The sequence below is a fragment of the Tenrec ecaudatus genome, chromosome 1 (assembly GCF_050624435.1).
Source record: "Tenrec ecaudatus isolate mTenEca1 chromosome 1, mTenEca1.hap1, whole genome shotgun sequence".
In the NCBI taxonomy this organism is placed as follows: Eukaryota; Metazoa; Chordata; class Mammalia; order Afrosoricida; family Tenrecidae; genus Tenrec; species Tenrec ecaudatus.
This window is the reverse complement of record NC_134530.1, coordinates 127472197-127488848: the sequence shown is the minus strand read 5'-3', so window position 1 is coordinate 127488848 and position 16652 is coordinate 127472197. Positions and strand designations below refer to the sequence as shown.

The 16652-nt window shown below is 46.6% G+C and overlaps 1 protein-coding gene across 1 annotated transcript in view; it reads left to right on the top strand.

Moving 5' to 3' along the window:
* The window catches only part of ALG14 (ALG14 UDP-N-acetylglucosaminyltransferase subunit), a 127330-nt gene extending 111736 nt beyond the window's left edge, over window positions 1-15594 (top strand). The window contains exon 4 of the mRNA XM_075558617.1: window positions 13001-15594. Within this exon, the coding sequence (XP_075414732.1) occupies window positions 13001-13231 (231 nt within the window). The 3' untranslated portion in view covers window positions 13232-15594. The remainder of the gene's footprint in view (window positions 1-13000) is intronic.
* Window positions 15595-16652: the final 1058 nt, after the last annotated feature.

Here is a 16652-nt window from a genome sequence, read left to right as displayed (position 1 = left end):
CGTGTGTTTATGCCTGCCCCTGCTTCTCTCTCTTCACACACACACACACGGTGGGAAGGGGGGAGTGGGAGGTTTAAAATAATTCCATGATCTCTTAATTACATTTTCCACAAAAATGTGGTATCCACATAGGTACAACCAGAATCTCATAAGCAAGATTTTTATGTGTCCTCTGGACTCAAATTGAAGGAATCAGATCATCTTGTTTAAGAATGTTTAAACCATTTGATACACGAATATTACAAAAACAGTCTGCATACAAAATACCGTAATAAAACTGCCTGCCCATTTTCAGTTCAGCAAGCTAAACATTTAATATGCAGGTCCATGTTTTAAAAAGAAACGAGAAAGGGTCACGGGAAAATATCACTTACCTACTTAAGAGAGGGCTTTGACAGAAGGCAAAAGTTACATAATTGCTTTGAATTCAAGCCAGTTCTTCCTGTTTAAAGAGGATCCTCCCTTTTCTTTTGGAAATGTTAACCAAGTCCCTATTTTCTCTGCTAGAAAGCCTGCCTAATCCTTATTAGTCCAGCGGCATGTTAGCGTCTGCCCGATTTCTCTACCAAAGCTATAAAATACTACTACCAAGCGAGAATTTAACCTGAAACTCACTAAGCCATCATGTTCCACGGGGCCCTCCTGACTTCAGTCCTCTGTCCAACTAAGCCTGGAGCCGGCGCAGAGGGCCGCCTGGAGCTGAGTCTGTGCTCAGCCGTGCCTCGCTGTGCGCCTTCCTTCCCCGGCCGTCCTTCTTGTGTGCTGTGTGCTGGGGAGTGAATCCCACCTCACAGCAAGCCTGCAGGCCGGAGCAGAGCTGCTGCACAGGGTCTTCAGGACTGTACCCCTGTGTTATTGTTAGTCAAATGAACAGGGATGCATTGTTTCACCTTGTTACCAAGACTAATTTAGGTTTTGTTGAAAAATACTATTGTGACTTGAGAAAGGTTTACAGAGCACATTATCAGTTTATGCACGTTTCCTTTCACACCTCATCCGTTACAGTCCCCTCAATGTCCCATTGTTTATCCCATGCCTTCCCTGTGTGTCCTGCTTCTAGCCCGCCTTCTTTCCTAACCCTCTGTACTCGGTCCTTGGATAAATGCTGCCTGTTTGATCGGACAGCTTATTGCTTTAACAGAGGAAGGCAAGTCGTTCAGACCTAAGGGTCATAGGGTTAGGAGTTCCACCCATCTTATCTGACCAGTAAGCTTGGTCTCTTTTCTGATCAGGAGTTTTGTTCTACATTTTTTGCCCCATCCTACCCAGGACCTTCTAATAGGATCCCCTTCAGAATCGTTGGTGGTGAGAGCTGAGCACTCTCTAGTTCTTGTGGTCCCAGGCCTGCCTCGCTCCCTCGCTCCCTCGTTCCCGGGGAGTCTGATATTCCCATGATCCAGTAGCCCTTTGAAATGGTTTCTTGTGCCTTTCGATTTTCATCATTGCAGCTTAGCTGGCTGCTCACAAGATTTTACGACCCCAGTTGCTACTCCCCAAAGTCGGATGTCGAGCATTGTATTTGTAGACTGGGCTCGCAAGGCTATAATCTTTACAGAAACAGACTGGCTCTCCTTTCTCCGTGGAGCCACTTGAGCCAGCGTGCCCAGGTTAGCAGGTGAGCGCTCCGGACACCACCACCAGCCTTCCCTTTAGATGGCTGCGCTTCATTACTCAGTGCGTTCATTTCCTTTGGGGGTGGGGGGATGGCAGTCCCATTCATCTAAGAAGGCTGCTATAAGGCTGAAAGGAGGTATTTTATGCAAAATGATACACTTCTGTAAGCCAGCAAGTAGTCAGTGCCCCGTAAATGCTAATATCTTATTGTTTCGCCTTAGACTGAAGGGAGGGTTTGATCTTAAGCCGCCCTGAGCTCCATCTACTTGAGCAGGCTATGGTTTCTGGGCGAGCCCTTACTAGAGTGTGTGTATGGCAGGAGGGGCGGGGACAGACAAAAGGCTTTGAGAAGCAGAAACACAACAAAGCTGGATTACTGGGGTGCAAGGACCTCCGTGAAAACAGGTCAGAGCGTTGAAAACAGAAAAAGACCAAGAAGGCAGGAAACAGGAAAATGAAAGGACCCGTTTCCTGCACTGCAAGCAGCAGCCAGCCTGTCGGGAAGGCTAGGTAAACAAGGCATGGTGGACCGGAGGTTGGTCTGCAATGAGCAAGCAAAGCAGCCAGGGCTTGACCAGAGAAGAAAGCAAAGTGTTTATCATTTTGTTGTTGTTAGTGATGGAATAGACTGGGCATGGGCTTTTGCCTACCCTGTACTTACAGTTGGGGACTCTGCCCCCAACACTTAGGAAGTGTCCAAACTGCATAGATGGAGCCTGAGGTCAGTAGATTGTTACTCACAGGCATTGAAGCCACAGGTGGGTGTCCCTGGCTCGGGGAGCGCCGGAGCCTGCGATCAGGTAAGGTCAGCGCCACATCTGCACTGTTTGCATCTGATCTAAGAAACCGGCAGGGCCACAAGAAGGCGCTTAGCAAGTCTAGTTTCCCACTCGAGGGCCAGGGAGCCAACTTTGTCTAAAATGAACTAGGTGAGACTTATTCTTCGGGTCATCAGCCTTGTTTAAAGCATTGAAGCAGAAGCTGAGAAGTATGTGACAGGGGCGTCGAAGGTTCAGAGCAGGGGACAGAAGCAGAGGGCACTTGAACTGTCCGCCATCAGTGGAAATCCAGAAAAGCTGCCCTTGGTGCTCGGCTTCCGATCATTATTTATCCTCACCGTCACTTGGAGTTGACCAGGCAGTGTAAAAAGTATGACTGGACCGTGAAGACGTCAAAGTTTCATGGCACTGACAGTTGAAACCCTCCATCGGCATTCCATCAGCTCCTGAGCCCTGTTTCTCACCAGGTCTTCAGTGAATCTTAGATCTCTGCCTTCAATCCTGGCAGTTCTTGACCATATGCTAACTTTGAAGTGGTTGAACGTTGACCTTTTTATCTTGTTGCTGTACAATGACCCTGTGGATTCCATCCATCTTTGCATGCCTCCAGTATCATTCACTACTTAGCCCATAGAATCTTTCGATATTGCAACTTGAAGCTTGAAATTTTTTTCAATTTCTTCAGCTTGAAAAAATGCTGAACATGTTCCCTTTTGTTGTTGGTTGTGTTTGGTTTTTGTTTTTTTTTTAGCTCCAGGCCTTTGGCACATTTCATTATAATACCTTGCATCCTCTTACTGAGCTTCCCTCGAAAATCTTCTATTTAGCTTTTTTACTTCCTCTTTTCTTCTGTTCCCTTTAGCTCCCAGTGTTCAAGAGCATGTTTCCAGTTTGGTCACTGACGGAGGAGTGGCAGTTGGCTCTAACAGACTGTCGATTCTACCAGAGAAGGCTTTGTCCTCAGCACCCTTCCAAATGGGGTGGCTCGCTCCTCTCCCACAGTCCACGCGCCCTCGACAGGAGAGTGCGAAGAGGGTGTCCTTGTTCCTTATTGCCCATCTCACTCGTCTCTGAAATGTCTCCTTTCCCTTACAGCACGTGCCACCTGTGCAGTCGTTTACCAAACCCCCGTCGCGTCTCATTCCTGGAAATTTCCCGCCATATGCTCCCTTCCTCCTTGCTGATTTCATACTGAATTCAGTTCTCTTAAAACAGTGCCCTGAATAAAACAGTTTGTAATTTTAAAAGTGTGGCTAAAAGAACAAAGACTATGTATGCCTGGATAAAGGGAAGGAGGAAAGAGGCCAGGTTCATGCAGGGAGTGACTGGCGACTGTGTACCAGCACGGAATGACATAGCAGTAGAGTGGAAAAGAAGAGATCAAGATGCTAGCTGTACAGTGATGCCAACAATGGACTTGTGAGAACCCCTGACGTTCGTAAGTAGTGACTCGGGCGCTTAGGGGACACTTGATTGTGTGCTCCTGCTTAGATCGTTAAATACACAAACAGAAGAGCCAGAGCTTGTGCGACTGTGAAAACCAAGAAAACCCATCATTCCCAGCTGCCCCACATCCTCTTCCTTACTGCCTGCCCTCTACTCACTGATCCCAGACAGCCAGCACCACCTTTCCCCCAAGTTCCTGGCCCTCCGGCTCCAACCACCGTGAGTAGAGCCCACGTGCCCTCCACCTGCGTTGCCCCCCTGCCCCCCGATTACTCTCAGCCTGGGCTCTCCCAGCTCTAGCCCTCCTCTCCCGGACGAGGCTCCTGACGACGCATTCTTTCCATGCTCTGTCTCTCTCTGCTGCCTACTCCTCACCCGAGTTGTACCCGCTCTGCTTCCTGTGTTCATCGCCCAGTGCCCTAGCCCTGCCTGCGGATATCCTAGGACTGTTCTGACGGGATCCCTTCCTTCCCTGACTCTGCGCCTGCTGCCCACCAAATCCTGCTCTTCCTGGACGGGGCAGGCTTCTTGGTAGCAAACTATCAGATTCCACTCTGGCTGATTGAAACAGAAAGAATGTCGTGAACGGTGTATTGAGGGCGCCCAGCATCAATCACTGCTTGGAGAGCTAGAGAAACTGATGTAGGAAAGCCTCGGGGCCCAGTGGGAGCTGAGCAGCCAGAGCCGTGGCCCGAATTCCTCCATACAGTTGGCTAGGGAGTGGGCTGTGCTGCCTGGCTGCCTGGACAGGACAGTGGATGCTTCAGCTGCCACTGCCGTGCACGGGACATAGTCACCCTTTCCACCACCCTGCTCCTCCGCACCAGCTCCTTGGCAGGTCTAGTCAGTCACTGGCCCCCACACTCCCTGCTAACGGAATGCGTGTGTATGGGAAGGAGAGCGCTGGGCAGGAATCCCTTGCTTTTGCCACCACAGCTCCCAGCCGGAAAGCACTCAAGTGTTCCAGGCAGGAAAAAAAGCACAGCAAAAGATCACCTGGCCCATCCACAATCAGTGATAGTTGTTTCTTTAAATTTTCTACAGCTTCCTCAAATCCTTGAAACTGTTTCTTTTAACTACTGCCTCAACAAGAACTCTGGAACTTAGTTCTGGAGCGCAGTGCCAATTAAAACCTTATAGGCCACGGTTTATACACAAAGATATTCCTTACAGCGTGAATTAGAACTGCGGAAAGACGGAAACGAGAGGGCGGGGAGGAAGTAAACCGGGGAGGGAGGGAGAAGAATATGTCCATAGATTATGTGTATAATCAAATATATTTTATATTAAAATATGCATTCTTATGAAGCCCTAAGCGGTAAAGGCCTATACCAACATGTTAACACGTTTGTGGTATTTCAGTGGATATGTTTTCTTTTTCTGTATTTTGCCCAGTGAGCTGAAAAGTTCATTTATATGACAAATAGATAGGGTGAGGTTGCTTGTGCCATGATTTTTATTCTTTGTTGTGTTCTCAGAGTAGTTCTTTTCACCAGCCAAGCTCTCTTAAACCAAACCAACAGAACAAAAAAACTAATTGCCGTCAAGTTAAACCCAGCCCGCGATGGCACACCTGTGGGTGCCACAGTGGAACATTCACTGGGTTTGAAGGACTGGTTTTCCTCAAGGAGATTGCCAGGGCTTTATTACGCGGGCCTCTGGGGAGCCACAGACTGCCAAGCATGTTGTTTTAGCAGTCAAGCACTTCACAGTGTGCCTCACTCAGGGACTCCCTCCTAAAGCGTACCCTGCACTGTTAGCCTTTCCCACTGGTACTGAGAGCATCCCTCGCAGACCCTTCTATGTCATCAGCGCCTCCCTCACCCGCCACCACCACCCCCCACCCCCACCTGCACACGCCCTTTGCAGTGGAATACAGACCATCCCTTCCATTGTTACAAAGAAAACCTCCCCCCAGTCCTGCTTAGCTCTTCCAGCTGCTTCCTCAGCTGGCTCTTCCCCACAGCCTACACCGCCGCCTGCCCTCAGGGTCAGCGCACCATTCCCTGCAGTGGGCATCTCTGACCTTGGCGTTTCTCTTCTCTTCTTTGTACCTTCACCTACTCCACGAAATCTTTTCAATCTTCTCTTTGTATGTTGACACCCCTATGGACACAGATGAAAGCAGATGGCCGAGAGTCTCCCCTCGACATTCTTTTCGCTTCTAGAAAGCACTAAGCCTGACAGTCAGGTTCTTCTTGCCTGGGTTCTCCAACACCTCGCTGTTTTCTCTCCTCTTCCCCCCCCCCATGGGATCCCCATCTCTGTGACCCCCAATCCCACTCATAGGGGCCCTTTTCCAAGGTTTCGGAGATGGTCCATCTTTATGGGAGCAGACAGACATCTCTTTCCCTCCTACCTTGCGGTTAGCACCCTGGTGCTTACCCCACAATATCCTGTGTTCGGAAGTGTTGACTTTGGTAGAGCCAGAGCCAGGGATGAAGGCACCAGAACTGGAGCTGGTTTGGGCAGGCTGGCCTTCCTCCCTGGCCCTGGTGGCTCAGTTGAAAACACCCCACAAGCTGTGTTCCTGTGGTCATGAGTTAACCTCTGCCCCTGGGGTCAGCCTCTTCTGATGGGCGCCTCGCCCAGTCAGGCTTTCGGCATCACCCTCACAGACTCTCTTGGAATGCCTTCATCGTCGTGGTCTGTGACCTACAAACCAATCCCGCGCCCCCAGGTGTTGGCCATGTTGTGCATGGGGGCCTCCTCAACCGTGGCTTTTCTTCCAGGCAGATGCTGTGTTTCCGCCAACCGGACTTGACCAGTGGTGACCCACGCCTACAGAATAACAATCCCATTGTAGGCCTTCCTGATCCTAGATCTGGCTCTCCTGCCCCCATGACTTCATATTTATATTAGCCCTGACCTCTTTCCGTCTCCTAGACCCATATCTTACATTACCTTGGGTTGGTTCCTGCCCTCCAGAGAAGGGTATTTATTGATTTGTTAATCCATCCAGCAGACATAGTGGTTGGCACCGAGGCCGGTTGGAGGGTAGTTGGGGAGGTAGACAAAATAAATAGCCCTGTCCGTTAGGATGCTTTTTATTGCTAGTGACAGGAATCCTGATTCAGGCTGGCTTAAGCAAGAGTGGAATGTATTTCCTCACATACCTGGCAAGTCTAGGGATGGATCTGGTTTCCTTCAAGCACAGCTGGATTTGTGGGACTTGAATGCTGCCGTCAGAGCCTGGCCGGTCTTTGTCTCGCTCTGCGATTCTCTAGCTCTTCACGTGACTTCAGCAGTGGCAGGTCCACATCTTCTGAGACTTGAGTGCGGTCGACAGGGTACCTCTCTCCGCAGGCCCATCAAACGTCCCAGGATGTCTGGTAGCTTCTGGCTGGCGCTGGTGCCCTCCTGAGCCCGTGCCTCTGGCACTGAAATTCAGTACGCTGATCCTTTAGGTTGAAATCACACGGCCTCTCCATACAGGTGGGTATGGAGCCAGTTCCACTCAGAGGCTTACTTATACAGGGGCTACGGTGTCCCCAAGAGGAAAGGGTAAATGGATGCAGAGTGGTTAACAAATTTTAAAAGCCACCAGTTACGGTAGCAGTCACAACACCTTGCGAGGAATGTTCATGGTAGAGTTATAAACAGGGCAAGCCTGACAGAGGGGATGGTCGGCTCCTCTAAGGACTGACAAGGAGGACGCCGCCTCCCCGCTCCCAGTCGCCTGTCTTTACTCCTTTCTAGCAATGTGTCATGTAGTGACTGCAGTCTGTGGACTGTCCGCGAAGTGAAAGGCAAGGAGCCCTCTATTAAGTGAGTAAGAAGTGGAAATATTAAGGAGATTTTTATATTTCTCATGAAATTTAAAAGACCCAAAATAACTAAATTGAAAAGACAATGGTAGCCTTTGTATTGCTCAATAATCCCTTTACCCCCAAATCTCAATACATTGTGTGGTCTTTGTGTGGTCTCCCCGGCATGCTTCCCTGAAAGATGAAAACGCAATAATCCACTTCTCTTTCGCCTACACTGCTGCAAACTCATTTAAGATATATGCTTCAACAGAAAGAACTGTCCTTCCTCTGGGTTTGCCATAAGACATTAGCATTTCTTTCTTTTCTTTTAATCCTAATGGCTTTATTGCACACAGGACGTTCCTAGTAAGGCACCTCAAAATACAGAATAACACGCCCACTCTCTTGGATTTCTACTCATAGCCTGCAGGCTCCCGTTCTGCTGTGTGACAGCATAACACGTTAGCCAAGCACCAGCATGTGTAGATGGGTGTGTTTTATTAAAAGGCAGCAAATATGAAAGTAGTTTGGTGATATTCAAGAGCCAATAGGAAATCCCTCACATTATTTTGCCGTGGTTTTTATTTTGTTGTGTGGCATGAAGGTTAAGAAAAGAAACTAAAAACAAACTCACTGTTATCAAGTCAATTCTGACTTGCGGAGACCCTGCAGGGCAGCCTAGAACTGCCCCTTTGAGTTTCTGAGGCTGTACCTGTCTACAGGAGTAGAAAGCCGCATCTTTGTCCTGAGGAGCTAGCGGCTGGTGGTTTCTAGCTGCTGACCTTGCAGTACCTAACGTCCATAGTGCCGCTCTTGACAAACCTTGCATTCATAGGTGTGGTTTTTTGTTTGTTTGTTTTTTGCAATTTTGAATCCTGAAAGGATTCAGGGTGTGATTGCAATCTCAGCCCAGGGCAAAGCTAGGTGCCGAGGCGAGTAGTAGACCCCTAGAACCTGGAGCTTTCCCACGGGCTGGTTAGCTTGTTGGGTGCTGTTGAGTTGATTCCTACTCACAAGGACCCTGTGTGCAGCAGACTGAAACACCGCCCGCCTGCCCCTCCTCGCTGCTGTCGTTACGTGTGAGCCCGTTGTTAGAGACACTGTGTCCATCATTTTGTCTAGAGCCTTGCTCATTTTTGCTGCCCCTGCACCCTCCCAAGCATGATGTCCTTCTCCAGGGACTGGTCCCTCCTGACAACCTGTCCACAGAGCATCCTGGCTGTGCTTCTTACAGGACGGATCGGTTGGTTCTCCTGGCAGTCCGTGGTGCCCTCAGTAGTCTTCGCCAGCACCATGGTTCAGATGCATCCATTCTTCTTCAGTCTGTGTTATTAAATGCCCGATTTTCACGTGCATGGGAGGTCATTGAAAATGCCATGGTTCGGTTTGCAGGAGGTGCGAACTTCCTTTTGGTGGGATATGCAGAACTTAGGGTGTGTGTGTGTGTGTGTGTGTGTGTGTGTGTGTATGTGTGTTTAAATAAATATAATACTGACTTTTAAAAAATCAAAATTTCTCCGACATACATTTTTTTAATCTGTGCCCAAAAAATGTGTTTTCAGAGAGAATCTTATTTTCATACTCAGACTTTGTCTCGTCACTCATTTGTATAAGTGCACCTCGTTATGACATGGGCCTGCCCTGCGACGTGAAGTGTCACACAGCACCTGTATAAGAGCCGACTGGTCTCCTCACCCCTGGAGCTCCCCCAACTCCCTAACACCTACTAATTTATGAAACTTTTTCTCAGCGCAGTTTTGTTTTGTGTGTCCATTGGATTACAAACTTTATTTAAAAATACATAACACACACATAAAGAAGAAAATACCGTGGTTTCGGTCAGACACATCATAGTCCTCCAAGTAACATCCTTGCTTTTCAACACTTGAAAGAGGGCTTGTGCAGCAGATTTACCCAAGGCAAATCATCATTTGATTTCTTGACTGCTACTTCCATGAACATTGATTTTGCATCCAAGCAAGATGAAATCCTTGACAAGTTCAACCTTTTCTCCATTCATCATGATGTTACCTGTTGGTCCAGTTGTGAGGATTTTGCTTTTCGTTACGTTGAGTTGGAAATCATACTGATAGCTGAAATCCTTGACCTTCATCACCAAATGCTTCAAGTCTTCCTCATTTTTGGCAAGCAGTCATCTTCGTATTGAAGATGGTTAGCAAGCCTTTCTCCCATCTTGATGCCCCGATCTTCTTCAAAGAAGCCAGCTTCTCTGGTTATTTGTTCAGCATACAGATTCATTAAATATGGTGAGAATACAATCCTGATGCACATTTTCCTGATTTTAAACCATGTTGTCTTCTCTTATTCTGCTCACAAAACTGCCTCTTCATTCATGTATAGGTTCTACACGAGCAACATTAAGTAGTCTGGGATTCCCATTCTTCTCCAGGTTATCCATAGTTTCCTGTTATCCACACAGTCTAACGCCTTGGCACAGTCAATGAAACACAAGTAAACATCTTTCTGGTGTTCTCTGCTTTCAGCCAAGATCCATCTGACACTACCACTGTCACCCTTTGGTCCATGTCCTTCTAAATCCAGCCCGAATCTCTGGCAGCTCCCTGTCAATGTCCTGCTTCAACTGTCGGATGATTTTCAGAAAAAATTTACTTGCTTGCGACATCAATGATTCCGTTCTATAGTTTGAGCGTGCGTGGGTCACCTTGCTTGCGACATTGCGACATCAATGATTCCGTTCTATAGTTTGAGCGTGCGTGGGTCACCTTGCTTGCGACATCAATGATTCCGTTCTATAGTTTGAGCGTGCGTGGGTCACCTTGCTTGCGACATCAATGATTCCGTTCTATAGTTTGAGCGTGCGTGGGTCACCTTGCTTGCGACATCAATGATACCGTTCTATAGTTTGAGCGTGCGTGGGTCGCCTTGCTTGCGACATCAATGATACCGTTCTATAGTTTGAGCGTGCGTGGGTCACCTTGCTTGCGACATCAATGATTCCGTTCTATAGTTTGAGCGTGTGTGGGTCACCTTGCTTGCGACATCAATGATTCCGTTCTATAGTTTGAGCGTCCGTGGGTCGCCTTGCTTGCGACATCAATGATACCGTTCTATAGTTTGAGCGTGCGTGGGTCACCTTGCTTGCGACATCAATGATTCCGTTCTATAGTTTGAGCGTCCGTGGGTCACCTTGCTTGCGACATCAATGATTCCGTTCTATAGTTTGAGCGTGTGTGGGTCACCTTGCTTGCGACATCAATGATTCTGTTCTATAGTTTGAGCGTGTGTGGGTCACCTTGCTTGGAATGGTTCCATTACGGAGCTCTTGCAGTCACTTGGCCAAGTGCCTACCTTACAAACTTCTTGGCTTAGGCGAGTGAGTACTCCCAGTGTTTTCCATTGAAACACATTTCGATTGATATTTCATCAATTCCTGGAGCCTTGTTTTTGGCTAATGATTTCAGTATATGTTGGTTTGCTTCCTTCAGTACCACGGTTCTTGCTCATGTGCTACCTCCTACAATGGTCAGCTGTCAGCTACTTCTTTTTAGTACATCAGCTGTATTCTTTCCAGCCATATTCTTTTGATGCTTTCTGCATCATTTAATATTTCTGAGAAGGTTCTGCGTCCACTCATGAGGCTCTCAGGAACTGACCGTGTGTCAATGCTATCCACGAGGTTTTTGGTGGCTGATTCTTCTGAAGTGGATGGCCACCGTCTTCACAGTCTGTTCTCAGTCTGGAAGCTCTGCTGAAACTTGTTCACTGTGGGTGACCCTGCTGGCATGTGAAACACCAGTGACAAAGCTTCTGGCATCACAGCGGCACACGTGCCGCCCCAGTACGACAGCCTGCCAGACAAGTGGTGGCTGGATAACGTAGCCACAGAGGCAGACTGTGAGCTGAAGTCCTGTAGCTCCTCCACCTCCTCTCTACATGATCGAGCACCGTGCCCGAATCTCTCTGCACTTCAGCGTCCTCATCTGCCAACAGGTTAATCAAGCCTCCTTCAGGGGATTGCTGGGAGCGCTGGCTAAAGGGATCCGTGTACAAAAGTCAGCACAAGGCCGGCCCAGGGGTTGTTGATAAGTAGTAGCAGGACAGCGGCTGTGGTGGTGACTGGCGTTGCTGGAGCTCCCTAAAGTCACAGATCTGTCACAGTTTCATTCAGACCAAACCCATTGCCGCCGGGCTGAGCCCAACTCATAGCGGCCCTATGAAACGATGGGGTAGAGCCCCTCCGGGGGTATGTGAGACGGTAACTGTGTAGACGGTCGAAAGCCTGTCTCTCGCCCTCGGAGCCACTGGTGGAGTTAGTCCCTATGGGCCCAGGAGGAAGATGTTGTGCGAAATGTTTTTCTTTCTGAAAATAGTGTTTCTTACTAATAATTCTGTGAAATAGAATTCGTTGCAAATGCTCTATGAGTTAAATTAAATTTTTAAAAGTTTTCTCTGGTTTGGTGAGTCAACTAAAGATTTTTTAACCAGTAGTTTGCTATAAAAATTCCAAAACCCAACCCATTGTCATTGAGTCAATTCTTGCCATATCTTTTCTCCCCTAGAGCAGGCTGATGGCTTTGAACTAGCAACCCTTGATTAGCTGCTGAGTAACTTAACCATAAAATTACCATGGCTCCTTCTCTAAAATGAATGTTAAAACTCAAAAAAAATTATTTTATTTTATATATATATATATATATATATATGAATGGGCTGATTTGTATTGCGAGCACAGACTAACCCCTCTGAAGGAACATTTCGTTCACGTGGCAGCCTCTTCTCACAGGCCTCACTTGTCGAGGGATGTTGTCGGTGCCTGCAAGTTGATTCCGTCCCAAGCAACCCTGTGCACACAAAGGAAGCCCACATGGCCCTGCGCCAGCGCCCAGTTGTTCCTGGCCTCTGCCCATTGTTGCGCTCCATCCAGCTCACTGCCCCATCCATCTCTGCCCCGCCACATTTGGTGGATTGAACCCCTAAAAGGACTCCACATCCCACAAAGTAATGTAATTAGCCCTTTGAAGATATTTCCTCCTACATCTTGTCAGTGCCCCGGTGATTCTAAAACTCATGTTTAAAATCCAAGAAGAACACCTTGGTACATGAAAGAAAGCCTCGTGAATCTCCGCTGGTTTCATCTGTTGTTCTAGAACGTGTGGAGCATGCAAGGTTGAGCCCTGTCAGTGAGTCTGCACTGAGTCCCAGGCATTGTGCTGGGCAACTCCTATCACCCAGGGAGGCTGGCCATGCGGCTAACTGATGTAACCCAGACACACAGGGGAGAAAGAACAGGAGCCCAGGTGCTGACCCAAGGAAGAATTCACAACTCCTTGAAAATCTGTACGATCTGACTGTTTTTAATGCAGAATGCCTCATTTAAATTGGTATTCTGTATTTAAATTTTTAATCTGACCTTCAACTTTTTTTTTTCAGGTGTTGTGTAATGGACCAGGAACATGTGTTCCTATCTGTCTGTCTGCCCTTCTCCTGGGGATACTCGGAGTAAAGAAAGTGATCCTTGTCTACGTTGAAAGTCTCTGCCGAGTGGAAACCTTATCCTTGTCCGGAAAGATTTTGTACTACCTCTCAGATTACTTCATTGTTCAATGGCTGACGCTCAAGGAGAAGTATCCCAAATCAGTGTACCTTGGGCGAATTGTTTGACAATAATATTTATTGTAATTCAGAACAAAACAAACACACGCACAAAAACTGTGTTTCATAAATAGGCTTCCGTGTGTCCTGAGAATGATTAGTAAGCGGGAGTGAAATGTGTACAGACACTGCACTGACGAAACAGAGACAAGACGTCTCCTTTAAAAACAAATATCAATAAGCAGCAGGCATTAAATGCTTATGCCTCCTGTGTGATAATGAATTGCCTTATCTAAAAGGTAAAGGGGCTTAAAAGAAAATTGTGGAAAAGTTTGATTTTCTTTCAATTCCATTTTTCTGTGAACTTTGTAAAGCCTTCTCCTAAGATGCTTGAACTTCCTGGACAAGTGAAGTGACCTTCTTATGTAAAACCAGGAATTTGTGCAAGTCAGGACTTCCATCTACCCTCAGCAAAGAAGGTGGAGCATGTTTTCATCAGAAACCAAGGAGGCTCTACCCTGAGTCTACCATGAAGCTCAGGGAAGAACCTGCGCCTGGAAGCAGCTGGGGCACCCTGGACGGCAAGCCCATCTGCTCTCAGCACGGCTGCACATACCCAGGGACAGTGAAAGCTGTGCATTGGGACATGCGTGGACCTCTCACTAGGCCTCATTTTATGTGAATCCTTTCTGGTTTAAATCAATTGGCATGACCAATCGGTGGTATAACCAATTCATTATCTGGTGGTTAGAAATTGGTAGATGTAATAAAGATACCTTCTGTGAATTCTGCGTTGCTGAGAGTCAACAGAGGTTAGTGTCTGCCTCTCTGTCAGTCTGAAAAACTGTGTCCGTTTAACTTGGGTGCCCTGACTTAGCCCTGGGTGGTTCGGGAATGAGAAAGACGAAGCTGGTAGGTCCAAATGAGAGACAATCATGTAGGCTCCCGAACATGTGGCCAGTGCCCACTGAGGTAGCCCTGGGTGGCTGGGATAGGAGACAGAATAGGCCAGCTTGCCTGAAATGGAGGGAATTATGTAGACTCCCCAGCTTTCAGCTAGTACTTATTAGCCTCATGTGGCTGGAGACAAGAGAGCGTGCCACTTGGAATGACTGGGAACAAGGATAGAGGAGTGGAAAGGTGAGGACTGGGTCCATTTCCAGGTAAAAGTTGGATTCATACTGATCCTTACCGTGAATTTAGCACTGAAGGTGTAATTTGCCCTCTGTGTTCTTTTTTTTTTTTTCAATCATTTTATTGTGGCTCATACAACTCTTATCACAATCCATACATACATCAATTGAGTAAAGCACCCTTATACATGCGTTGCCCTCATTCTCAAAATTCGCCTTCTGCTTGAGTTCCTGGAATAAGCTCATTTTCCTTTTTTCCCTCCCCCTCCCTGCCTGCTCCCCCCTCCCTCATGAACCCTTAATAATTTATAAATTATTATTTTATTTTATCGTACACTGCCCGGTGTCTCCCTTCACTGACTTTCCTGATGCCCATCCCCCAGAGAGGAGGTTCTATGTAGATCCCCAAGATCGGTTCCCCCTTTCTACCCACTGTTCCCTCCAGGTATCGCCACTCTCACCGTTGGTCCTGAGGGGTTCATCTGTCCTAGATTCCCTGTGATGTTGAACACAGTTTACAAGGACAGCACTATGGGAAAAACTCAAGTGCATGAGTGGCTTTCTCATTTCAGAAAAGGTGAAATGTCAATTGATGACAAATCTCGTTCTGGGTGTCTGTCAACTTCCTGAACGAATAAAAATGTCCACACATAATGCATTTGGATTTTGTTCCACCAGGTCAGATTGTTAATCAAGCTTCTATTTAAAGGTTCTGAAAAGATTGCTTAACAGTATGCAACAAAATCCTGATTTGTGGCAGACGGGGACTGGTTTTGCCACCAGGACAATGCACCTGCTCATGCAGCGATCTCAGGGCACCAGTTTTGGGCAAAAAACAGCATGTCTCTTTTTCCCCCATGCACCTACTCACCTTGCCTCTCTCCATACAACCTCTATTTGTTTCTGAAAATGCAGAGGGACATGAAAGGACAGTAATTTGACAACATAGAAAACTTGAAGAAAAATTGAGGGAGGTGCTGTCAGCCATCCAAACAGATGAGTTTGAAAAATGTTTTCAAGAATGGACTCACAGATTTGACAAATGTATTAAGTGTAAAGGAAAGTACTTTGAGGGTGATAAGATTGTTTTCTGAAAAAATATAAATACATAGCTTTGAAAAAAAATTCTGGGCTTTTTTGGGTACCCCCTCATTCATTAAACTAAGTATAAATTTGTTATTGGCATGTTGGTAAAAAAGAGTTGTGTTGTTGAAGTAGGCTGTTACAAATTTAGGCTATTTACTGGAATCCACAAGAGTAAATACAAAGAAACATTTCAAAACATCTGTCTATCTCTATCTATATATATGTAAAAGAGAAGGAAATAAAAATGGTTCACTATTTTTTCTTTTTTCATTAAATACAAAAGAAAGCATAATTAATGAATATCAGGGACCAAAAAAGGCACATGACTTGCAAAAATGCAAATAACAAAATGCCAGATGTAAATCCTTCCTTATCAGAAAATACATGTAAATGAATTAAACTCTCAAGTCAAAAGATAGGCATTAACCTGGTGGTTTAAAATGAATATTGGAACATTTGATCACCTACCAAATACCAAAAAAGATTAAGAAACTATTAAAAAAATTTTATCCCTATAAATATATTTATATTTAACCATGAGGAAATAGACCTATGTACATATTTTTAAGGTTTAGTATTAAGGTAGCAGATGGACATTGGGCCTCTACTCAAGTGCTTCCTTAATGCAATAACACTTTGTTCTGTTAAACTGGCATTCCATGATGCTCACCTTCCTGACATGATCGCTGAAGAAAGCTGATGGTGCCTGGCTATCAAAAGAGAAAGCATCTGGGGTCTTAAAGGCTTGAAGCTAAACAGGTGGCTATCTAGCTGAGAAGCAACAAAGCCCATGTGGAAGAAGCGCACTGGCCTGTGTGATCACAAGGTGTCGATAGGATCAGGTATCAGGCATCAACAAAAAATCATATCATTGTGAATGAGGGCGAGTGCAGAGTGAAGACCCAAAGCCCATCTGTAGGCAACTGGACATCCCCTTACAGAAGGGTTGCGGGGAGGAGATGAGCCAGTCAGGGTGCAGTCTAGCACCAATGAAACATACAACTTTCCTCTAGTTCTTAAATGATCCCCCCCCCCCAACTATCATCCCAGTTCTACCTTTCAAATCTGGCTAGACCAGAGCATGTACATGGGTATAGATAAGAACTGGGAATACAGGGAATCCAGGACAGGTAAACCCCTTGGGACCAATATAGAGTGTAGCCATACCAGAAGGGGAAGGTGGAGGGAGAATGGAAGAACCAATCACAATGATCTTGCCTGGGAGATGGACAACAGAAAAGTGCATGAAGGGAGACATTGGTCAATGTAAG